The sequence below is a fragment of the Gracilinanus agilis genome, chromosome 1 (genome assembly GCF_016433145.1).
Source record: "Gracilinanus agilis isolate LMUSP501 chromosome 1, AgileGrace, whole genome shotgun sequence".
Lineage (NCBI taxonomy): Eukaryota > Metazoa > Chordata > Mammalia > Didelphimorphia > Didelphidae > Gracilinanus > Gracilinanus agilis.
The window spans coordinates 708,102,378-708,127,324 of NC_058130.1; the positions used below are offsets into that span (position 1 = coordinate 708,102,378).

Sequence of the window (24,947 nt, forward strand, 5' to 3'; positions counted from 1 at the left end):
TTTCTCCTCAGAACCAGGTTGGACTAGAAGACCCCGGGGAGTCTTCCAGCTTTTATGCTCCTGGCTTGCTTGAGCGAGGGACTTCTTCAGCCTGGGAGGAGATTCTGGACGTTCCGTTCGCGGTCCGTTCCCCGGTTCTGACCCCACCCCGTTTTTTCACCTAAGCCGCTAAGCCGGTGCAGAATTTATTCAGCTTGAATTAGGGGGCTGGGCAGGACTCGGAAAGCTCCAGGTCTAGCCTCAGGCTCTGACAACCCCCATCCCTCTGAGGCCCCGCCCTTTTCGAGAAACTGAAAGCGGAAAAGCGGGGAGCGTGGGGGGGTGCTATTTGTTCTGCGCAGAGACAAAGGCCTGGGAAACAGCTGGGAAATCTCAGTCCCCTCTTTCCTGGGGCCTGTAAGGTGAGACCCTCGGGAGCCGCGGGAGCCACGGGAGCAAGGATGGCCGGAGCCGGGTCCTCCCGAGTGGAGGTGAGAGGACCGGGGACAGGACCCCGGATGCGCTGCGCGAGAATCCCAGCTCTGCCTCCCCCAGCTGCAGGCTTGGCCTGACTGGGAGGAGAAACCAATGGAGATCAAGATTGCCCGGGCCCGGGAGGGGACCCCACCCCTGCCCCCAGCCCCTACCTGATCCCTTTCCTGGAGCCTGGGGAGGTGGGGAGCAGGCAGGTACGGCTCAGGAACCAGCCCTGCTGCTCTAGTGGGCTCTGGCTGAGAGCTTCTCATTCTGCCTTCCACTGGGGGCCCCACTGAACGAGACTTTGGCCTTTTCCAAGAAATGCCGTCTGCTTAAGGGCCAAGGGCCCCGCTGACTGATGGCCCTACCTCTCTGCAGACTTCTTCCTCCCCCAAACAACCACAATGGAAAGGAGAGGGGATGAAAGGGGGGAAAAACCGACATGAGGTGCATATGCGACCTCTCTCCCCCATCAGACTAAGGACCTGGCCTGTGTGCCCATTTCATAGGTTAGGCAACTGATACCCAAGGAAGAATGGAATTTACTGCCTTAGCCCAGATCCTGTCCACTGCTGGCCTTCAGGTTTCTCAAGGGTTTCAGCAGTGGTACTAATGATGTTCCTGTGTCTCCCTCCCTTACCTCAACCTCCTAACAGCGGGAGAAATGTGTCAGACGCTTGAGGGAGAAGTTTCATGGCCACGTGTCAGTGAAGAAGGCTAATGTCTTAATGCAGAGATACAACGACAACCATAACCTTGTTGCTTCCTGGCTGGTTAAGCAAATGAATGGTTAGCGGGGGAAATGCTGTGGGGGTGGAGGGGGGGTAAAGGGAGCCCTGGAGGGTCCAGGACTTATTGGGTGCTGGGGTCCCCAGAGGTACTGGGAGGGGACCCAAATGCCCAGCAACATCACGGAAGGCTGGTCCCAGGGACTTCCAGTGTCCAGAATGGGCAGTAGAAGCAAAGACCAACGGGGTTGGGTGACTCTTTAAAAGTATATCCTGTGACGGCTCCTCTGCTCTCCAAACTTTTTCTCTGAAGAGATCAGACCGGAAGAAGGAGATGGGCACCAAGCAGACCCAATTGTCCAGGTAATTTCCCTTCCCCATTTGTCCTACAGTTACAGGAAGATTCAATAATCCCCTACTCTTTTTTTTTTTTTAAACCCATACCTTCTGTCTTAGAATCAATACTATCTATTGCTTCCAAGGCCAAGTGGTAAGGGCTAGGCAGTGGGGGTTAAGTGACTTGCCCAGGGTCACACAGCTAGGAAGTGTCTGAGGTCAGATTTTAACTTAAGACCTCCTCTCTCTAGGACAGGCTCTAAATCCACTGAGCTACCCGGCTGCCCCCAACAGTCCCCAACTCTTATGAGGCAAATGCTGGAGGAGATGAGGGCACATGGCCCAGGAAGAGACACAATTCTGACCACCTTTTTTCCCAGTCTCTCATATTCTCTTCTTAGTACCTCAACAATCTCCTTTGTCCAGTTTTATATATGTATTCTTTTCCCTCCTATCCCTCAGTGTAGTATCCAGTCTGGCCCAAGAGATAGTACCATAGGAGTTGGTGGGAATGGGTTAAGGGTCTGAATTGTGGGCTGAGGACTCTTCCCCGGTCAGTCCTTGCTTCAGAATTTGCTTCTTTGCCAAGTGAAAAGCTCCAGGGATAAGGACATAGGGGCACCTGGATGTCTGAGAGGTCAATGCAGACCCCAGCCCAGACTCCTATCTCTATCTCCCTACTCCCTGCCCAGGATCGGCAAAATGTCTTGAAGGACAGAGACATTGAGGTGAGACGGGATCTGGGGTGAGGGTGAGGATGTCCATTGGATCCACGCTGGAGGTAGAGGTGCCCTGACCCCATCTCTAACTTCCCGTACAGGAGGTAGCAGCCACCATGAGTTTACCCCTGACGGAGAAAAATCTTCGTATGTTGGATGATGCCCAGAAGGGCCATATCGCCAAGGAAGACTGCCAGTTTGCCTGTCAGCCCTGTGATTTCATGTGGTGGCGCCGGGTGCCTGAACGCAAAAAGGTGAAGGTGCCAGGGCCAGGATTGAGGCTGGGCTCTATGGGGTCCCTGGGAGCAAGCCTGGCCCTATCCACACTGCCTTTTTTCAGGTGTCCCGGTGCCGGAAATGCAAGGTGAAGTATGATCCAGTGCCCAAAGACAAGATGTGGGGTATAGCTGAGTTCCAGTGTTTACAGTGTGGCCATACCTTCAAGTGAGTTCTCAGATCCCTGATTCCTGATTTTTGTGCCCAGACCTCATAAAGGTCAATGCCATAAAAGGATGACTAGCTTGGAGCCAGACAGTTATGGTTAGAATCCAAGCTCTATGAGCTTGGACCCCCTTCTGGGTCTCAGTTTCCCTTTCTGTAAAATGAGAAGTCTAGCGGTAGATGATCTCCAAGGGTCTTTCTCACTTTAAATCCCCCACCCCAACCTCCAATCTCTTTCTTTCTTTCTTATTTTATCAGTTCCTGATCCTTGATCTCAGACTCACACTTCCTCCTTGACCTCCTATCTTTATTACTTTCTCCCCAGGGGTTTTGCCCAGATGGGGAACGCATCTCCATGCTACAGCTGTGGCAACCCTGTTCTGCCAAACCGAATCCTCCCCCCACGCCGACCTCAGAATGAGAGAAGCAGAAAACACGAACATTCCTGCTTTGCTGAGACCTGCTACAATCGACAAGGTCAAGCTCCCAGCCTCCCCTTCCCTCCCCCTCTCCCCTGTCCCTTTTTCCTAGAATGATAGAGCTGCCCCTTTGCCCCACTTCTCCCTGGTGCCACTAGAGAGATGACAGTCCATACATACCCTGCTTCCCTGTTAGCAAGCTCCCTGGGGGCCAGTCTCTAGCTAAGCAGAAAGAAGCCTCAAGACCTCAGTCTTAGAGGGGTTCAGGACAGAAAAGGCTCAGACCCTACATCTGCCTCCCCTCCAGGATCCTACGAACCAGGGACTTCCTGTGTGCATCCCAAGAGCCGGAAACAGAAACACATGCCTGTTGTCTTGTTCCCAAGTGCTGTTCATGACAGTAGTGGCTCCACTGTGGCCACCTGCCTTAGCCAAGGCAGCCTCATTGAAGATCTAGACAGCATCATCCTGGAGGACATCAAAGAGGAAGCAGAAGAAGAGGAAGGCAACTAGGCATCTTAGACCACCCCACCTTCCCACCCAGATATCCCCTACCTACTTGGAGGACCAGTGTCGACCTATGGGACCAGCAGAAGTTGGGGGTGGCTCCTAGGCTGTGGTCTAGGAGAAGGCTGTCAAGTCACCAGGAGGAAGTCTCAGGTTATTCAGGCCTTTCCCCGTGATGTAGGAACTTCTACGTGTGTGTACTCTTGCATTGTGGAAGGGGGTAAGGACCTCCTGACCACTTCCACAAGGGAGACAGCATAGCCCCCACCCACCTGACATATTCACAGACATATATTATGTTGCTGATGTTTTATATACCATGTTCAAAATAACAAAGGGACATTTCCTGTTTCTGAATGGCAGTATCTCTCATTCCTGCAAAGTTGAGGGTTGGTGGGGAGGGTGGTGTTACGGGCTTGATGGGGTATGATTGTGATATTGGGGGAGGGGGGTTGTTGTTTATAACATTCTGGGCTTTGCAGACCCCAATGCATTCAGACTCTAGGATATAAGATAACAGGCCATCCAGGATGACCAAACCCACCCCCCACCCCAGCAAGATCCACAGGATAGAAGTCAGGAGTCAGAGGGGCCGAATTAGCATTGCCACCTTCTTGAGTGAGTAGGCACCACCCCTAAACTCAGCCCAGTAGACACCATCTTGATAACGGCTTCGATAGTGGCCTCCTAGATGCCAGACACCATTGAGGTTGGAATGGGCACAGGCATGATACCACCAGCCACCCCGCTGGTAGAGAGCACAGTTACCTGGGAGAGGAGAAAGAAGAGAAGAGAACAAGGGCTGCACAACCTATCACTAATATCCCAGTCCCCCAAGTTTATATATTTCTGGAGAGGGAGGAGAGAGAGATTGTGCTGAGCAAAGCAATGATCCCCAAGACTGACTCAAGCAGAGCCCTGGGAACCTTCCCTCCCCTTCAACTGTGCCATGCTTGACAGGGTGGGATCCTAATCCTTGAATGTCCTCTTTTTCCCCATCCTCTTTCCCTTTACTGGAATAGAAGTCCCAGACCTCTGGCTCTGTCAAACATCCCCCACCCCTTCCCTTGCCCCAAGGCCTTATTCTCCATCACAGAATATATTGGATGGAAATTTAAAGGCCATCTACATTTAGTTCAACCCAGAGCTGGCTAAAAAGACCTATGAATCACATGATAAAAGAGTCATTGATCCTTCACCTGAAGATAACAAGTGAGAGGAGATCCACTACTTTCACTGGCCCATTTCACTTGTGGAGAGCTTTAAGAGGTAGAAAATTTTCCCTGATATCAAGCCCAACCTTATCCCTGGAACTTCTACTCTTCCTAGGTCTATCCTTTGGGGCCAAGCAGAACAAGACTAATCCATCCTTCTTCCTCATGACAGCATCACACAGCTAGGATACATCTGAAGTCAGATTTGAACACACTTCTTCCTGACTCCAGGCCCAGACTCCTGTCCACTATACCACCTAGCTACTCTTCAAACAAACTTTAGGACTAAGTTGTCTCTAAGTCTTCTTTAGATTAAATTCCCCTATGTCTTTCTATAAATTTTCATGTGGAATCTCGAGATCAAAGCCCTCTATGTTCACTGGTTTGTCGATGTCCTTACTAAAACATGGTGTCCAGAACTGAAAATGTCCCAGAAAAAGTGGGCAGTGAAAGTGGGTTTATCACTTCCCTCATTTCTTGGCCCTGACTATCAATGCAGTTTAACTTCACTAGATAACAGATCTAGAGTTGGAAGGGACTTTCGAGGCCTTTTAGTCCAACCATCTCATTTTACAGAGGATGACATGTGTTCTAGTCTTTGGCGGCTAAGTTATAACACTGTTGGTTCATATTGAGCTTCTGGTCCACTACAATCCCTGTCTCTTTCTCATGTGAATTGTTACTGCCTCCCATCCTGGACCTGTGAAGTTGACTTTTTGAATCTCAAATGAAGACATACAAGAAGAGATTTGGCACACTTTTCTGGCTGAGTCTTGTCTGAGCTGTCCCTCCCAGCTTCACATCAATGGAATTTGATAAGCATTCTCTCTACATCTTCCTCTAAGTCACTGGTAACAGTGTTGGACAATTCTAAGCTAAGGATCTAAGCCCCCAGCTAGGGACATCCAGTCTCTAGGTTGGCATGGAAATGGCATTATTTACAACTGTGGATCAGGCCTTTCAGCTCTCTATGAATCTGACAACCTGTACTGTCTTCTAGTTCGTACCTTTTATCTTTCTTTTTGAGTATATGTGTCTGCAAGATTGTCTGAGAAATTGTGATTGTTAGTGAGTCTGATTCCACAGCCCTGTGGGTAGGAGACTGCATCTTTTGGGTCTAGAGTCTGTGACCCTGAAGTTGTATCAAAACTGTCGGACTGAGTCTAAGACTTTGTGTTCCTGATAGTCAACAATTCCATTGTTGAAAGGGAGTATAAATCCTCTCCTGGCCTGGGACAGATGATTTCACCATCCCCTACTCCCTATTCTTGAACCCAGAGGCAGAGGTGATAGATGGCAATTACAATGGGTGACAAAAAACAAGTGATAAAAGTGGAGTGACTTCCTCAGCAGTTTAGGTCCCTGACTGCAGTGAGAGGATATTCTCTCAGAGATCTCCAGGGCTCTGTTTGTTCTGGGCAAGGAGAAGGGGACAAAGGAGAGAGAGGGAACTAGTCATCTGGATCAGATGTCGCTCCTACTACAACCATCTCCTGGCATTCTCTGGCTAATGTCCTAAAGTGGGCTCCCGGGAGAGATTAAGTCTGGGACTATTCCAAGATTTAACATAGTTGTCCACCTGCTGGTCTGGCTCCTAAGTGATCTCTACTCTATATAGTCTGGCTCAGCCTTAGCAATGTCCAACCCAGAGGTTGTGATTTACCCAAGGTCACAAAACCAGTAAGTATATGAGACTGGATTTGGTCTTCCTGACTGAAAGTCTACCACTCTATCTAATCTAGCTGCATTTTTCTAAGTTCATTCACCCATAAATCATCAGAAGTAATGGCAGATTTGACAAATATTAGGGAGATTTACCCCATTGACTAGACAGCAGTACTCTTTATTGTTGACATTAGATTAACAGTTTTTCTGCAACTGCTTGAACACATGGGATGATGGGGATATTATTGGAGATGTAGACACTAAATGATAACTCTAGTCCAACTATCAATAATATGGAATTAGATCTTGATCAATGATACATGTAAAACTCAGTGGAATTATGTGTCAGCTAAGGGAGGTTAGGGGGGTTTGGGAAGAGGGAAAGAACATGAAATATGTAACTGGGGAAATATTCAAAATAAAAACTTTAAAAAAATAGTTTTTCTGGTGGCTATCACTGGGATTCACTAAATACCTTGTCACCTTGGACATCTACTAGATGGCATATCTAGAGTCACTCTTTAGAGCACAAGCAATTGCTTCTTCCTCAAAGGTACATCTCTTCCTATTTATGTAAAGAGCTCCATATTGGTTACTTAGCTCCAAATGTTCAATGTCCACCTTTCCTTTCTCTTCTGTGTCCTATTCTCTGACCTATCACCATAAGCGAAGATTCCCTTCTGCCTCTTTAGCACATTTTTCTTGTTTTTATCTGGAAGCCACTCCACCATGCCCCCACACATCCAGACACACAAGGGACATTCTCCTTGATAAATAGAAATATTTCTTGAGTCTTTTTCTCTTCTCTTTTAGGAGTAAAATACCTTGCACTTAGGTGTTGCTAATAGTTATTTCATTGAGATGCATTTGCTAAGAGGTCCCTTCCTACTAGCTATCATCCTATCTCCCTCCTCTCTTTTGTGGCTAAACTCCAAAGGAAGGCCACCTCCAATCAGTACCACCACTTTCTTTCCTCTCAATTTCTTTTTAACTCTCTACAGTCTGGTTTCTAATTTCATCATTCAATTGAAACTGCTCTTTCTCCAAAGATACTAATGATCCCTTAATTACCAAATCTCGTGGTCTTTCCACAATATTCATCTTTCTTGATCTTTCTGAAGACTTTGATACTGTCTGTCATTCCCTTTTTGGCATTCTCTTCCCTTTAGGTTTCAGTGAAACTACTCTCTCATGGTTCTTCTATTGCTTATTTGACCACTCCTCAATGTCCTTTGTAGGATCTTCACTCAGGCCACACTTGATAATCTTGGGTGGGCTCTGTACTGTATCCTTTTCTCCTTCTGTATTATTTCACTTTGTGATCTCTTCCGCTTCCATGGATTTAATTATTATCTCTATGCTGATGATTATCAGATTTATTTATCCAGCTCTAACCTCTCTGCTAACCTCCAACATTGTATCTCCAACTGTCTACTGGACATCTCAAACTGGATGTTCTATAGACACTTAAAACTGAACATGATCAAAACTGGCCCCATTATCTTTCCTCTGAAACCCTCCCTTCTTCCCAGCTTTCCTGTTACTATTGAGGGTGACACCATTATTCCAATCACTCAGGCTTACAACCTAGATGTCATTCTTGACTCCTCAGTACCACTCACCCTCCCATTTCCCATCTGTTGCTAAGGCCTACTGATTTTACTTTCATAATTTCTCTCAAATATGTCCCCTTCTCTCCTTTGATACTGCCATCACACTAATGCAAGTCCCTCATCACCTCACACTTGGTCTATTATAATAACCAGCTAGTTGGCCTCCCTGCCACAATTCTCTTCCCACTCTAGTTAATCCTCCACTCAACTCCCAGAAGTGATTTTCTTAAATTGAAAGTCTGACCAAGTCACCATTTCCCACCAACTCAATTTAATAAATTCCAGTAACTCCCTATCACCATCAGAATCAAATATAAAATCCTTCATTTGGTGTTCAAAGTCCTGCATAACCTGGTCCCTGTCCACATTTCCAGTTTCTTGTTTCTTACAATTCCCCACCAATGTACTCTGCAATCCAGTGACATTGGCCTCCTTCTAGGCCCTCACATAAGAACTTCATCTCCTGACTCTGGGCATTTTTACTAGTTATCTCCCAGGCCTGGAAAGCTCTTCCTCTTCATCTCTGCTTCCTCTAAGTTCAAGGTAAAATCCCATCTTCTACCCAGGAAGCCTCTCTGGAACACCCCTTAATTCTAGTATCTTCCCTCTGTTGATTATTTCCAACTTATCCAGTATATGGCTTGTTTCTACATAGTTGCATGTTGTATCTGCCGTTTGACTCGAGCTTCTTGAAATCAGAGACTATCTTTTGCCTTTCTTTATAGTCCCAGCTCTTAGCAGCACTTATGCCTAGACATAGTAACCACTTAATACAGTCGAATGTTTATTGACCAACGAGTCCTCCATACTTGCTGTAATCAAGATCTTTGGTCTCTGACCTTGTTAGTAGGTTTTGTTGAATGTTCAATTGCTCGGTCCCCAGGCCCTGTCCCCTACCTTTTATCCCTTTCCCTCATCATTCTTTGTCCCTCTCCCTTACAAGAAAAGGAAGCTAGGTGGCATTGTTGGTAGAATGTTGGACTTGGAATCAGGAAAAATTGAGTTTGAATCCTGCCTCAGACACTAGCTATATGACTTTTCACAAGGTCACTTAACATCTAGCTGTCTGAGTTTCTTTACCAGCAAAATGATGGTAATAACAGTGCCTGCCTCATAGAGGTGTTGGGAAGATCTGACAAGATCTTATGAAACATATGATTCATATTAACATATGAAAAATGTTTTGCCTAGGGGCAGCTGGGTAGCTCAGTGGATTGAGAGCCAGACCTAGAGATGGGAGGTCCTGGGCTCAAATCTGGCCTCAGACACTTCATAGCTGTGTGACCCTGGGCAAGTCACTTGACCCCCATTGCCTAGCCCTTACCACTCTTCTGCCTTGGAACCTTTAATCAGTATTGACACTAAGAAGGAAGGTAAGGGTTTAAAAAAAATGTTTCGCCAGACTTAAGGCTCTGTATAAATGCTAGGTGTTATTATTACCATAACATCTGAATCTTAGTCCTCTCTCAGTCCCTGAGCCCCATCTGCCCTCATAGGAGTAGGAAGGCTGGGTCCCAGCCCTCCTGTACCCCCTGGGTCCCAAGCCAGGCCTCACCAGAATAAGAGTCCCGGTCTCTGTCCACAGTGCTGAAGGGTTTGTCATTATGCCAGGACAGAGAATCGCCAGCATCGCCTCTGTAGTTGCCAAGCCTCAGGCGATAGTGGTCACTCTCGGGCTCCAGGGAGAATCCGTCATATCGGGCATGGGCCCGGCGGCCTCCCCAGTCCTCCAGTAGCACCAGAAGCTCGTGGTCCCGGAGCTGGGTCAACAGGTGTATGGTCTCAAGTCCCAGCCAGTGTTCGCCATCAGGCCTGCCGAAGCCCATCTTGTAGGAAGGGAGACCAGTCTTCAGTGGCCCAGAGCTCCAGGGAGGACCTTAAACCCTTCAGAGCTCCCAGCCCACCCCTCCTGCTGCACCTACCTTGTAGTTCTGCCAGTTGGTGAAGAAATTCACAGACCCATCCTGTCGCCGTTGAATGACCATCCAGCCTCCCCCCTCTAATTGCTGGTCACACCACACAGGCACTGACTTCTGGCCCAGTCTCACTTGGTAAATCCCACTGATCCCCTGTCTGCCCCTTTGGGCCTCCAGGCAATCCCGCCATGGGCCTGGGGATCATGAGGACATACATAGTCTGTCCTGGCAAGGGATGAAGGGGTCATGGGAGGACACACAAGATGGCCAGGATAATGGGGCGTGGGGAGAAAGGTTGCCCGGGGTGTGGTCTTGGTTTAGATTTGGTGAAGAATAGAGGAAAGGGCTTTCCAGGAGAGGCCCCATTGTAGCCACTGCCCCCTCCCTATTCCCACCACCCCTGATGGAGACTCAAGATCTTCCCCCCTCCTCCAAGTCATAAACCTGAGCCACTCCTTACCTGTTGTCTGTGTCGGTGTTCCTGGGTGGCTTGTGGACAGGGGAGAGGCCAGGATTCCTTGCTGCCTCTGTGGTTGGCCAGGCACCCTGCTCTGCTCCCTCTGCAGCTCCCTATCTGGTCTTCCACTACCATTGCTGCCACTACCCATCAGCCCTCCAAGCCCTGAGGGGCTCAAGGGAGGTGGTAGCAAGACCTGTAGAAGCCAGTGACTCACTAGGGGTGTCTGACCATATTGACCCAAACCCTAAAGTCTAGGATGACCTACCTATCCTAAGGGACTAGAGAAAGGAGAGGTCATCTCTGTCCTATTTTTTCCACCTAGCTACCCTTCTGTCTTGCTTTTTCCTGAAGGATCTACTTTGTGTCCCTGTTCCTAAGGGATTTAACACATTTATTCCTAGGTAACTTGTCTCTGCTCCCATCCAAATCCTGGATTTGGATCTCAGATTGCTCATCCTGGGATTAAGGGCTAGGCAGTGCCAAAAAAAGGATACCTCCATACTCACCCTCCAGCTTTCATTGTAACCAGAGCCTCACAATTTCATCTAACCAGCAGAAGAAAGAGCTAACCTGATAATGAATGCTTCTAAAACCAAAGCAATGGTATGGGCTTCAGGGAGAAGAACACTTGATCCAGAGGAGGACAGACAATCTAGGTCCCCAAACCTGCCCCACTGCCCCAAATTAATCTCTCTCTCTCTCTCTCTCTCTCTCTCTCTCTCTCTCTCTCTCTCTCTCTCTCCACACACACACATATCTCTCACAAATTTGGTTATGAGATAGAAGTTAGAATGAGTATAACTGTGCTTGGGTGGTTACCCTCCTTCCAGGACAATAATCATTTTATAAATAATCACTCTCAAAAAGTTGCACATCCCAAGATAATGACCATTCCCTCAATAGTGACCATTGCTGGTCCTATACCTGTTGCCCCCTAGGCTCTCCTGGACACCGCTGCTCCAGCTGGGTAATGATGGCGCTCTGGTCATTGACTAGCATAGCCAGAGCACGATACTTGGCATCCAATTGGTGGTATTGAGCAGTGGCATTCTGGGCTTCTGCTAAGGCATTAATGACCTGGCCTTCTAGTTGGGCCAGTCCATCCCCATGGTAACCCTTGACTTTTCCATGGATTAGGTGGCTAGGTTGGGAGCCAGGACCCCGAGTGTCCCCACAAAGGGCCCGAACTTCACGGATAGCTACTCCATCTGCAGCCACTTGTTCTCTTAGTTCCTTGATTAGCACCTCCTGCTGTCTCAGCTGGGCCTGAAGAGCCTGTAGCTCATCTGCCCTGGCATTGTCTGGACTAGGGGCTGCTGCCCTTGCTCCACTCCAGCACACAGCACTCATGAACTTCTGCTGGGGGACCACAAAGGTGTAAGTGCAGCGTGGACTGGACACTGTGGATTTCTGCTCACCCCGGGCAGGGTCCAGCCCCCTCAGTGTGGTCATCAAAAGCAGCAACCACATCCAGATGTGGGTGTCCATTGTACCTGCCTCCTGTAACAGAAAGGGACCAGACTCAGCCTGGGTGGACACAGAACTTTTATTTCAATAGGCTCTGGACTCACTCAATTGTCCCTGCCAGAGTGTTTCCCTCGTTTGGGAGAATCCAGTAGCCCCAAATGCTTGATTCTAATTTTGAAATTTAGTAGTTTCATGATTCCAAGTGAGTTATCTTACCACTATGTGCCTCAGTGTCCTCATCTGTAAATAAGTAATAACATCTACAATGCCCATCTTATGAGCTTACTGTGATGAAACATGTTTTAAAATCTTATTTATAGGGGCAGATAAATGGCTCAGGTCATAGAAAGCCAGGGCAAGAAACAAAGGGTCCTGGGTTCAAATTTGAATTTAGATACTTCCTAGCTTGTGAGATCCTGGGCAAGTTACTTAACCCCAATTGTTTAGCCCTTACCATTCTTCTGCTTTGAGACTGATACCCTATCAATCCTAAGACAGAAGGTAAGGGTTTAAAAAAACACCTTATTTATAGTACTAGCAATGGTAATAATGATAATATTGATAATTATTAATAATAACAATAATGTAATTTCTTCACTAAATCCATCTTCTGATACCTGCTGATTTGGTCTCCTTACTCTGCCTTGGTCTGGGTCACTGACCACCAGGCTTTGTTTATCTTCAGGTCTGCCTTGGATTCCACACACACAAAAAATGAACATTGCTGCTGACTTGTTAAAGGTCTTCATTAAACATCCATAATCCTCTCCTGCCCAGAGCTCCTCTCTACCCTGGACACTTTGAACATTCCAGGGAGGCTGGAAGCTGCCCCGGGTTATGTCCCGGTGGGACATGCCACTTTTATTCTACACGTGGCCAAAAGTCCACTCAGACAAGTCGATCAGGACACCAGGGTCACCTTGATCCTGCTAGTCCTCTCACTCACAGGTAGAGTCTTCAGACTAGAGATTGATGGGACTGAGAGGCCAGAAGCTGGGTCTATTCTCCCCCTTCTCCTTCCCTGATCACAGATCCCTCAAAAACAGTAAACTCTCAAAGGAAATTCCTTAGCTACAGGAATCTATCTGGGGGAAGGGCCGGCACAATTCTCTTGTCCATATCTATCTTTCTGTTCCCCAGAGGAAAAGGCTAGGCTGCCTGGCTTTCTCTGGTGACGTTCCCATAATATGGTGATGAGAGGGATTTTTTTTTTATATTCATGTATTATTTGTACAATGCACAAGCATGCACATACATACCTGGAGTGGTCCTCAGAGGGGCCAGTTTATCACTCAGATCCTACAGCACACACAGAAGAGTCTAGCTCCAAGAGTGAGCAGTATTTGCCATTCTGAGGTCTGGCCCCAACTTAGGTACAATGAGAATGGCCCACTCATCCCAGGGGTTCCCTAAGTAGTCCATGGCCTGTAGGCTCTCCTCTGATTCCTGAGGCTGGACTTGCTTCTGTGGAGAAGGGGCTGTCCTGGATAGGTCTGGATGGGCTATAGTCAAGCCTCAGAGGGTCCAAACATCTACCTTTCCTAGAGTGAAGGGAGTTCCCCATCCACCCTGGGGCTTCTAGATTAGGGCACTCACCGGTCACAGCTCACAACTCCTCAGGCTCTCCCGTCTGCCCTGGATCCTCACTTTCTGTGATGGGGAGAAAAGAAATCTTGTTGCAGATAATGCTGCTGACTGCCCAGGCCTGGTGGCTGCTCCCCATGTCCCCGCCCTTTCCAGGCCAGACTCTGGAGCTGCACAATCTCTGCCCAGGAACCCAACTGTAAACATCTATGGGGTCTGTTTGTAAGAATCTCTGCAGATGCTCAGAGTCTCCCCCATCTCTGCTGCCCCTCCCCCACTGGTCACTGACTCCCTATCCTGCCCCCCACCCCCTCCCTCTCTACTGGCTCTTATTAGATCTTCTTCCCCACTGACCACTCCTCTTCTGATTGACCAGTGACTGCCCCTGATCCAGAGGCAGCTGCCCTGGGGCTCAGGCAGGGTTGATGGCTGTTGTGCCTGCTTAGAAGAAACATTCTCCAGCACAGGGTCTCATGATGTGAGCTGCAGAGGTCATGAAGACCCCACAGACATAGACAATACCAGTACCAACAGGAATACAGATGACTTTTTAGCTACAAATAGTCACAGACTCCATCACAGGAACACACATGCTGGCATGGAATCAGGAATAAAATTTTATGCCCAAACATGGGCATGAACCTATATGCACATATACTCATGCAGAAATATGAGCATAAGATAATACTCTCTCACTATTCCCTTCTCTGAGATTTAATAGCCAAATCTTGTTCCCAACATCCTCTTCTTAAGGTCCTCCCTAGACACAACCAAAGCCCTCCCTGTTCCCCTGTCACAGGAAATAAAGACCAGGAGTTCACTGAACCTGAGAGGAATGAAGGCTGGAGGGGGCACCGGGGCAGGAAGAGAGGGGAAGAAACATCAGAGACAGGAGAGAGGGACAAAGAAGACCAAGAGAGATAGTTTAATAAAGAGAGACAGAGAAAGAGATAGAAATGGAGAAATGTACAAGAGTAGAATAACAAAGAAAGAAAAAATAGCCCTAGATTTTAGAGTCTGAATTAGAACTGAATTTCTTCTTTTTTTTTAAATCTTTCCTTCAATCTTTGAATCAATACTGTATATTGGTTCTATTGTAGAAGTGTGGTAAGGGCTAGGCAATGGGGGCTAAGTGACTTGTCAGGGTCACACAGCTAGAAGTGTCTGAGGTCAGATTTGAATCCAGGACCTCCCATTTACGGACCTGGCTCTCAATCCACTGAGCCACCCAGCTGCCCCCCTAGATCTGAATTCTTGCTTGGGTTCTAGCTGTGTGACCTTGGGCAAGTTTCTTCCCTCTCTGAACCTGTTTTATCTATAAAATGGCCCTAGATAATCTCTAAGGTTCCTTCTGGGTCTAACATATCATCAGAGAAAAAATATTCCACACTTTGAGGATAAGTCTTGTAGAAAGAATTTTATTAGTTAAAATTATTTTAATCTACATATTTTTTCTGCTTAGGGAGAAAAATGGTCAAACTAGGAGAGTTCCCTTGTAACACCCCACAAATCTCTCCAATAGAAGTAATTTTGAAGTTGCAATCTATGGAATTATAAGATTCTTGAATAAAGACAATTTCATAGTAGAGATTGAGCAAGGGTCCAAAGTTGAGGTGGCAATTCAGTTAACAGTTTCCTTCATCAAACAGAACAATAGTTACTTGCAATGTCCTAAAAAATCATTTTCTGAAACCATTAAATCTGGTCATGGGTGGTGTTAAGCCATAACTTTGACTAAATTAATACATTTCCCATTCTAAACCTGGTTGCCACCCTTAATCCACTTTCCAAAGCTTCCAGGTTTTCCTTGGCTTTTTATAGTTTCCTAACAAAGCACAGGAGTTAGGTTTAGGAGAGATGGGAGAAAAGAGTTTAGTGTAAGTATTGTTTCCTAAAAAGACTTAATAGTACTTAATAATAAGGTTTCCTTTATTAAAGTAAGTCTGGAAAGGATTTTAAACTGGAGAAATATTTATTTAATATTCTCAGTTGCACATATTAATGTTCCCACAAGAGAATCCTATGACATGTTTTTTAATTAACATTTTTTAAAAATTACATGTACAAACAAATTTTAACAATTGTTTTCCCACATGTTACAATTCAGATTCTCTTCCCTCCCTCCTCCTTCCCTCTCCTCAAGGGTATAAATAGTCTATTCTCCTATGACAATTAAACAGACATTTGGGGCAGGTTCAGTGGATAGAGAGCCAGGCCTGGAGATGGGAGATTCTGGGTTCAAATCTGCCATGGGCCACTTCCTAACTATGTGACCTGGGTAAATTACTTAACTCCAATCGCCTAACTTTTGCCACTCTTTTGCTTTGGAACTGATCGATCCTATGATAGAAAATAAGGGTTTAAAAAAGAAAGAAGAAACATGAAATCAGATGTGTACGGCCAGGTGGAAAATGGTATGATGGCTGCCCCGAAGGATCTGGGAGGAGCTTCAGAGTCTGTCCTCCACTGCCTCCAGTCGAGGCAAGGAGGAGTCTCAGAAGCGGGAGGTGTGAGTTTCAGGGTGTGTGATTTTGCAGGCTGTCGAATTTCCAGAAGAGTCCAGAATGATGAAGTCGGTAGGAATGCAGTTGGGTGGGAAATGATTTCTCAAGGTTGTCGTGGAGATCAAATGAGGTAACATAGGTAAGGCCTTTTGCGAACCTTCAAGTGCTATGGAAAAATGCTATAATCGTTACTTATACATAATTGTGTATACATTACCTTCCTAGACAAACTGCACACCTCTGGAGGACAGGGATTGTTTCTTTGTATCCCCAGCACCTAGACCAAGGCTTTGCGTACAGTTTTATTAAAGCATTAAGATTGATGGATTGGTACTGGGGAAATGGAAAGGTCGCATGCACAGGACCTGCCGGGCCGCCTGGGGGCGCTGTTAGGAGGGGGGAAGGAGACCGAGGAGGAGAAGGGCCAGGGCCAGCTTATCGTTAATGGCGATTCGTAGGAAGATTGACCACGTGACCACCCCCAAAAGAAAATAATTGGTTCCTTGCTTCTTTCCTCTCCGCCCCGGAAGTTCCTCCCGACGTTTCCGAGAAGGCCGCCTGTAGAATCCGCGTGGTGAGGCCGCCTGTGGCAGTTCCGAGCGCCGGAGTAGACCTTGTGCTCTTGCCAGCGTCATGGGGCGGCGCGGGAAGGTGCGATCCTGGGCTAGTGGCGGCGGCGCATTTTGGACGTCGGGTGAGGGGTTCTGGGCGGGGGCGCGGGGCTGTTAGGGGTGCAGGTGGCGTGGTCATCCAGGAGCCCCGCTTCTCACTCTCCCCCCACCCTTACCCTATCCCATCCGCAGAGCCAACACCAGAAGCGCGCACGCGCGGCGGCCCAGCTCCGGGCGCAGGAGGCGTACGCGTCCGCTCCGCATTCTTTCGTGTTCGCACGTGGCCCCGCCGGCCCGGGAGTTCGCCAGCTCAGCCTAGATGTGCGGCGGGTCATGGAGCCCTACACGGCTAGCTCCCTACAGGTCGGTGTACGCCCCTGTGAACCCCTAGAGTGGGTTGGGGATGGCGTGAGGAATAGTGTACTCGGACGTCATCCGAGCCTCCAGCCCTGCCCTCCGGAGTCAAGCAGAAAAATCCTCTCCTTTCCCCAGGCTAATTCTGAGGATCAAAGAGAGTGCTTTGGAGCCCTAGACGTCCTCCCCTTCCTGTGTGACCTTGGGCAAGTCACTTAACACTTAGCTCTGTGTCTTGTTTTAAGTTTAAGTCTAGGGAGCTAAATTAAATGTTTAAGATCAATTCTCCCTAGCACAAGATGATTGGATAAAGTTTTGGGGGAAGGTAGGCATGAATTGGAGTAGGGAGCCTCTGAAGCCTTTTCCAGCTCAGAGATCCTGTGATTCAAGGGTAAATTTCTACGGACTTCCCAATTTTTGTCTTGATCTATCATAATTTCATTATGTAGGACAAGAGATTTCCAGGCCGACTTGAGAGGCCTCTTTCTTTTAACCCCTTCTGTTTAAAATCCATATTAAGTATTGGTTCCAAAGTAGATGAGTGGTAAAGGCAAGGTAATTGGAGTCAAGTGACTTGCCCAGGGTCACACAGGTAGGAAGTGTCCGAGGCCAAATTTGAACCAAGGGCCTCCAGTTTTCAGTCCTGGCTCTATCCACTGAATCACCTAGCTCCCTCCATGATCTTATCTATTATAAAATTTAGTAGAATACTCATCTGCCATCATCATTTTATACCTTACCAACTAGCACCTTGTTGATCAGAATTAGGCCTAGAAAAACAGTTCCCCTCCTGGACTTCCCAAACATTGAAGATAAAAATTAGAAGTAAGGCAAATTAGGAATTTATAATGAGTAATAGCACTTTTCTTAAGCTATTGAGCTTCATTTATTTACTGCATGCTTCCCCCTCTGGTTTGAGTAATCCCTTCTGTTTTCTGTGTTGCTGCTTCTGATGTTTTTTTAGTGTAGAGATTGAGGGGGGGCAGTGAAGGCCCTAACAGATCACAGCCAAACTAGAAGGGCCAGGTAATTAGCCATATTTCTAGATCATTTAGCCGAAGTTTTCAGAGGTTCATTACTAGACTCCCCAAATGGTGCTCAAATCCTTGCATTTCTTAGTTTTTCCACATTAGTTTCTAATGGGAAACTACAGATCTTTCTGTCATGTGTACCTCTTTTTTAATAATCTTCCTTCTATAATCTCATTCTAGTCTTAAGTCAAATTCCTATGAATGTCAGGGAATGCTTTTTTTTTTTAACCTTCCATCTTAAAATCAATATTATATATTGGTTCTAAGGCAGAAAAGTGGTAAGGGCTAGGCAGTGAGGGTTAAGTGATTTGCCCAGGGTCACACAGGTAGGAAGTGGCTGAGGCCAAATTTGAACCCAGGACCTCCTGTCTCTAGGCCTGGCTCTCCATCACCCAAGGAATACTTTTAAAGCCAAATTTAACTACATTAAGAGGACATGGGTTCAAATACCACCTCAAATACACTTAAGTGGCTTTTCAGCCTTAGTTGCCTTATTTGTAAAGTAAAGGTATTGGCCTCTGGCCTCTGAGATGTCCTGGCTGGTCTTAAATAGATCTATGAACCTCTTTAATTGACTTTGTATATCTGAGTCCATAGCTTTTATTGCAGCCCTTCTTCTAGCAGGGGGTTGGCAACCTTTTTGGCCATGAGAGCCATAAACACCACATTTTTTAAAATGTAATTTCGTGAGAGCCATACAGTGCTCACAGTGTTCTTTCCTGTAACAGCGCCTGAAAAAAAATTGACTTTATGGCTCCTGCAGAAAGAGCCAGATATGGCTCGAGAGCCATACATTGCTGACCCCTGTTCTAGCATATGTCATTTCCCCCATCCTCTGATACCTGTTAGGATTATAGATCCTAATTAGGAGTACTTTTTTAAGCTTTTGCATTTTCAACTACATCAGAATAATGTTTCCATGCAAATGTATTTGCTTGTTCTTATTATATTGTAAGTCATGGACCAGAAATTATGCCTGAATCCTCCAGCTAATTTTCCCACAATAATACTCAAGGTTTCCCAAACCTTTTTTTTTTCCCCATTCTTTCAAATATGTCCTAGAGAAGGAACTGCATACACACCCTTTCAAACCCTGAAATCAGCATTACTCTACACCTTTCACACTACTAGGTACGAAGGCGGAATTCCCTTAAGGATTGTGTAGCTGTGGCTGGCCCTCTTGGTGTCTCTCACTTCCTCATCTTCAGCAAAACAGAGAAGAATGTGACATTTGTGAGTGATTCCTCCTTCCCATATAGCCTGGACCCCTTCTGAATATCTCCCTCCCCCACCTCCCAGAAAAGAACCTGAGTTTCCCTGTTCCTTCCTAATCTTTATAGATTCCCCCATAGTCAGGGATACACATTGTTCCCCTGTGAAGGCCCTGATGCCTTTGTCTTCAGAGCCATGAGACCATGTTCCTTTTTCTCTTGCAGAGGCTGATACGGCTTCCAGGGGGCCCTACCCTTACCTTCGGGGTCACCAAGGTGAGGGATCAAGTGGCATAGTGGTGAGGTGGGGAGGCCCAGGGATCAGCCGCCTGAGGTCAGGCCTGCTCCCTCCACCTCTAGTACTCCCTGGTCCGGGATGTTGTCTCCTCCCTTCGTCGCCACCGGATGCATGAACAACAGTTCTCACACCCCCCTCTCCTGGTGCTCAATGGCTTTGGCCCCCATGGACTTCATGTGAAGCTCATCGCATCAGTGTTCCAGAACATGTTTCCGTCCATCAACGTACACAAGGTGAGACTTAATGGGAGCCCCTGAGCCAAGATGCCACCTTTAGAGGCAGCTGGACTTGGAGTTGGGAAGATCCAGGTTCAGATCCTTCATCGGTCACTAGCTGACCCACAACCCCTCTCAGCTAGTTTCCTCCTTTATAAATGAGGATGACAACAGTGCCAACTTCATAGTGTTCTTGTGATCATATATGTGTGTATATATACATGTTTAATGTGTGTGATGCGTATTAGCACATTATAGCACCCTCAGCTCATACACGTAAACATGAAGGTGCCCCGTGCATGCCGTCTGCATGTCTTGTGCCAGGCCCTGCTGGCAGGACCTTTCAGGTGCTTCTTTCTCCCTGCCAGGTGAACCTGAACTGTGTGAAGCGCTGCCTCCTCCTCAGCTATGACCCTGACTCCCAAGAGCTCCAGTTCAGACATTAGTGAGTATGTGTGTGGGTGTGGGCTCGTGCTACATAAACCCTCATGACTGTGATGATCCTGTCTCTGCTGAGACCTTGTGATTGTGTCTTAAGTAAACGCTCTGAGGCCTGAGGGGAGGGGGAGGAAGGCAACCTTGAGGGCCTCTGTGCCCCCTCACCCTGCCCCCCTCCCCCCTCACAGCAGTTTGAAGGTTGTTCCCGTGGGTGCCAGTCGGGGGATGAAGAAGCTTCTACAGGAGAAGTTCCCAAACATGAGCCGCTTGGAGGATGTCAGTGAGCTGCTGGCCACGTGAGCTGGGATCTGGGGGTGGAAAGGGGTTGATGCCCACCCCCTTTGGGCCCTCACCACCACCTCCAACCCACTCCCACTTCTGCCCAGGGGTGCAGGGCTGTCGGAGAGTGAGGCAGAGCCAGACGGGGAGCACAATGTGACTGAGCTGCCGCAGGCCTATGCTGGTAGAGGGAACATGAAGGCTGAGCAGAGCGCGGTGCGGCTTACTGAGGTGAGGGCTGGGGCGGGGACTGGTCTGGCAAGCCAAAGGTCATGGTATGTGATGAGAACGTTGATGTGATGTTCCATGATCACTCAAAGTAAACGTTCTGATGCTTCTGGCCTGCTCGAGGTGTCGGGGTGGAGCAGCGGAGGGCAGGTCTCAGACACCCACAGCCTCTTCCAACCCCTAGATTGGCCCCAGGATGACTCTGCGGCTCATCAAGATTCAGGAGGGCGTCGGGGAGGGAAACGTCCTCTACCACAGCCTTGGTGAGCCACTTGCTGGGAGGAAGAGGGTGAAATGGGGAGGTGACCAGCAATGCTTAAAGAATGCCGCCTCCTCTTCTTCCTCCCCTCCCTCCAGTGCACAAATCTGAGGAGGAGCTGAGGGCCACTCTGGCCACCAGAGAGCAGAAGCTCCTGCTGAAGGCTGAGCGCCGAGGCAAGCAGGAGCAGGACATCAAAAGAAAAAAGGAGCAGCGGGAGGCCCACCGGTCAGTGGGGGGTCGGGGGAGCCTGGGCACCAGGAGACCCCCAAGGGGAGGGCTTTCTTGGGGCTGAAGATCTAACTTCCAGAGTGTGACTCTCCTTCCAGGAAAAGGAGCCTGGAGGGAATGCAGCGGGTAAAGCCTCAAGGTGTGAACAAGGATGATGGGGACAGTGGGGCAGAGGACCCAGGTCAGCCAGCTGGAACAGCCCTTGGGTCCGAGGATGAGGAAGATGAGGCAGAATATTTTCGCCAAGCAGTTGGTGAAGAGCCAGATGAGGGTGAGTTGGAGAGGAGTGGTCCTTGGCAGGTTCAATCAGCCATGTAGGCCTCACCACCACTCTGCTGATGCTTCTCTCCCCTATTCCCGTCTCCAGATATGTTCCCACAGGCAAAACGAAGACGACCCAACAAGTCCCCTGGACAGCCATTCTCTGGTGACCAGAGACCAGGAAGGGGCAGAGGGCAGCATCCAAAGGGGAAGTTCCGAGTAGCAAAAGCAAAAGACAAAGGCAAGCAGCCCAGAGGAGCCACAACTCGACATTTCCCTCGTGGTCGAGCTCTAGGAAGAGCTTTGGCCTCTAAGAGGCCCCGGCACAAGTCTGCAGCAGCCGCCAGAGCCTGAGATTCAGCTGAAGAATGAACTGATGATCTGTTTTCTCTTCTGGGGAGGGAATAAATACATTGGGCCCTGTGGCTCCTAAGGACAAAGGCACAGCCCTGTTCTCCAGCCCCTTCTCCCTTTCCCCCATTCTGTCCTCATTCCTCTAAACAGTCCAAAAAGCATCCCCTCAGCCAAGGAAGGGGGATTGAAGGAAGAGGCCTGGTTTCCCACCCTGTCTAAGTTATGGGGAATTAGTTACTGAGAATTTCCTCAATTGACACAAGTTGTGTCCTCCTTAATGATGTGTGCTGGGGAGGGGAGAGTGGCCCAAGGGGTGGCCTCCAGGGAGGAAGCATCAGTTAAGAGAAGCCCTGGCATATACCCCACCATTGCTACCTATGGAACAGGTGGGAGCAAGTATTTGTTAGCTTGGCCCTTGTGTGGCACAAAGGAAGCTGGGCAATTAAAAGGGAGTATACTTTTGTGAATTCTTTGAACTAATCAGCAGGGGGCCAGTTGGAAATTTAGGACAATTCCACTTGCCCTGCCCATGTTAGGGCCCAAAAGTTGGTCTTGGCTGGAGTGGAGTCTCCATACAGAGATGGTAGAAAGTAATGGCTTATATAACATCCCCAATAAAGAAGTAATTGGAGTCCACTGTCACTTGGAGAGAGTTATTTCTGGTGGGTGGAAGGAGCTAGAAAGTCTGGTTTTCCTGTCTATGAGGAGCCCTGTCGGGGTGGGGGCGTGAGAGAATGAGGAAGGAAATCTGTTATGGGAGGGGCTAAGTGCTAAGAGGTGGTTCGCCATTCTGACTAAGACGTGACAGCAGAACCTGGTAGTTGAGATTTGAGGCAACAGAGGAAGGACGGCCACCAGCACCAGGAGCAAGGTCAAGGCAGGTGAATGGGGACTGGGAACTGAGAAGGGAAGGGGTGGTTTGAGGTGGGGATGTAGAGTTGTCCTATGTCATTTCCTCAGTTTCCCGGTTTCACCAACTAAAATCCATGGGGTAAGGAGGATTGGGAGGAAGGAGGACAGAAACTGTCCCCAAAGGATGTATTGAGTAATGGCTGGAAAGGGCAGTTTCTGGGCTTGTTTCCTTTCTGAAGTAAAGGGGCTGAACTAAATCAGTTCATAAGCTTGGATTTGAAAGAGACCTTAAGAGATTATCCTGCCCGGCAGCACCCTACTTATATTACAGATGAGCAAATTAAGACCCAGGGAACTAAAAGGCTTGCCCAGGGCCTTAACAGTTGAAAATTTTGAGTTAGAATCCAGTCTTGATCTGATTCCTATGTCTAAACTTTTCACTACTTGTTGACTCAAGGTCATGTAGGAAGGGATGGGGACTAGGGTTTGCTGACCCTAAATTTGGGGGAAGAGAAGCTGCCCGTTCAGGCCTGCTTTCCCTTTCCACAGGCACCATGACCCAAGCACCTAACAGCACCTGCTTGCCGGGTATCTTGGTGAGGGCTAGCAGCACCCTGAACCACTACCAGCACTACCTGTGGCCTGTGCTGACAGTTGAGTTTCTCGTGGCCGTGGTAGGCAATGGCCTGGTCCTGTATCGGTTCAGTTCCCAAGAACAGCGCCCCTGGCATCCGGCCATCGTCTTCTCAGCCCAGCTGGCCGTCAGTGACTTTCTCTACGCTCTCACCCTGCCTCCCCTGGTTTTCTATTTATATCCCCCCAAACACTGGAGTTTTGGGGAGGCTGCCTGTCTGCTAGAGCGCTTCCTCTTTAACTGTAACCTCTACAGTGGCATTTTTTTTATCACTTGCATAAGCCTCAACCGATATATAGGCATTGTCCACCCCTTCTTTGCCCATGGCCATGTGCGACCGAAGCATGCCTGGGCAATCAGCTTGGTTGGCTGGGGCCTTGTGGCTGCCCTGGCAGCACCTACCCTCAAGTTCTCACACCTTGTCTTGCCCGAAAATGGCACAGAGGCACATTGCCATGTGAATCAGACTGAGTCCTGTACTAAATGCCTGGGAACTGCTGGAAATGACCATCTGCCTGACTACTGGGTCTACAGCCTGGTACTGGCAGTGCTGGGCTGCGGCCTACCCTTCCTGCTCACTCTCCTGGCCTACGGTGCCATTTGCCAGGCCATCCTTACCAACCCCAATATAACAAGGCCAGAGAAACTTAAGGTGGGAATGCTAGTAGTGGGCGGGGTAGTCCTCTATGCTGTGTCCTACATCCCATATCACATCATGCTTGTCCTCAACATCCGGGCCCGCCGCCATTGGCTGGAACACTGCAGCAGCTTCTTAAATGAGCTCCAGGCTGAGGCTGCTCTGGACATTGGTTTGTACCTTGGCTACCAGGCAAGCAGGGTGCTTGTGCCTCTGGCCATCTGCCTCCACCCATTGCTCTATACAGCTGTGGCCTCAAGCCTTCGATGTTCAAGACTATGTGGGGGGCCCAAGAATGGAGAAACATCCCTAAGGCAAATAAGCTCTGCTAAATCTTGACCACTGCGACCCAGCATGCTGTCATCAGAAATAGTTGTCCAAGACCAGTATTGAGCTTGTGACAAGTAAGGCAATACATGAAGGTGTGACAGGGGTAATGGGCAGACTGCTGAGCCAGACAAATGGAAGAATTGAGGCACCGAAGTTAGAAAGCTTGAGTGACCTTTCACTATATCATTCCATTCCCCCTTTCTGCTACATGGGTCTCGCAGGCCCCGCTCCCCTTTCCAATACTTGTAGCTTGCCAACCTCATGCAATCTGATGAGATCATTCCCCTGATCAAAAATTTCAGTGGCCCTTGCCTCTAAAACAAGACACCAACTCCTAACTTCCTAAGCATCTAGCTCCACCCACACTGGAGTGCTAACCATTCCTTAAACTTCTATTTCCCTGCATTTGTTGGGCCTAGAATTCTGATTTTGCAAATCCAAATCCTTAGTTTCCTTCATGGGCTCAGCTCAGGTGCCAAATCCACTGGGTATGTGGCCTTCTCAGTGATTTATCCCCAATACCCCATCCCCATCTTCCACTGACAGCTGAAAATACTTTTTCCTTTACTTTATAATTTACATCATACTTTTCTGTGCATGTCCCATTACACCCCCAGCTATCACCCCAGGGAGGGTGTAGCTATCACCTCTTATCTTTGAATCTTGAGCTAACAGCATTCTCAAAATAAGGGGAA

The 24,947-nt window shown here is 48.2% G+C and overlaps 4 protein-coding genes across 5 annotated transcripts; 3 read left to right on the forward strand and 1 right to left on the reverse strand.

Moving 5' to 3' along the window:
* The first annotated feature begins 329 nt into the window (after positions 1–329).
* SHFL (shiftless antiviral inhibitor of ribosomal frameshifting) lies at positions 330–3,963 on the forward strand. Of its 2 annotated transcripts, XM_044658373.1 has the most exons (8): positions 330–470; positions 1,113–1,245; positions 1,498–1,547; positions 2,213–2,248; positions 2,341–2,493; positions 2,580–2,683; positions 3,006–3,157; positions 3,407–3,963. In XM_044658373.1, the coding sequence occupies exons 1-8, from the start codon at positions 441–443 to the stop codon at positions 3,610–3,612; spliced, it is 864 nt and encodes a 287-aa protein (XP_044514308.1). In that variant the 5' UTR covers positions 330–440; the 3' UTR covers positions 3,613–3,963. The 2 variants fall into 2 exon arrangements, with proteins under 2 accessions (XP_044514308.1, XP_044514309.1); XM_044658374.1 differs by lacking the exon at positions 2,213–2,248.
* Positions 3,964–4,047: 84 nt separating this feature from the next.
* ANGPTL6 (angiopoietin like 6) lies at positions 4,048–13,573 on the reverse strand. Its single transcript, XM_044658372.1, has 6 exons — positions 13,538–13,573; positions 11,399–11,974; positions 10,475–10,667; positions 10,021–10,208; positions 9,654–9,924; positions 4,048–4,374 (listed from the first exon to the last, which is right to left on the reverse strand). Exons 2-6 carry the CDS (start codon positions 11,960–11,962, stop codon positions 4,190–4,192), a joined length of 1,401 nt encoding a protein of 466 aa, XP_044514307.1. The 5' UTR covers positions 11,963–11,974; positions 13,538–13,573; the 3' UTR covers positions 4,048–4,189.
* A 3,030-nt stretch (positions 13,574–16,603) lies between these two features.
* LOC123232041 (suppressor of SWI4 1 homolog) lies at positions 16,604–22,441 on the forward strand. The gene is made up of 12 exons (XM_044658375.1): positions 16,604–16,680; positions 16,833–17,003; positions 19,157–19,258; positions 19,462–19,512; positions 19,597–19,767; positions 20,118–20,194; positions 20,376–20,483; positions 20,574–20,697; positions 20,879–20,957; positions 21,052–21,181; positions 21,283–21,455; positions 21,552–22,441. Exons 1-12 carry the CDS (start codon positions 16,663–16,665, stop codon positions 21,797–21,799), a joined length of 1,452 nt encoding a protein of 483 aa, XP_044514310.1. The 5' UTR covers positions 16,604–16,662; the 3' UTR covers positions 21,800–22,441.
* A 764-nt stretch (positions 22,442–23,205) lies between these two features.
* P2RY11 (purinergic receptor P2Y11) lies at positions 23,206–24,261 on the forward strand. The gene has a single exon (XM_044684911.1). The coding sequence runs from the start codon at positions 23,206–23,208 to the stop codon at positions 24,259–24,261; it is 1,056 nt and encodes a 351-aa protein (XP_044540846.1).
* The last annotated feature ends 686 nt before the right edge of the window (positions 24,262–24,947 follow it).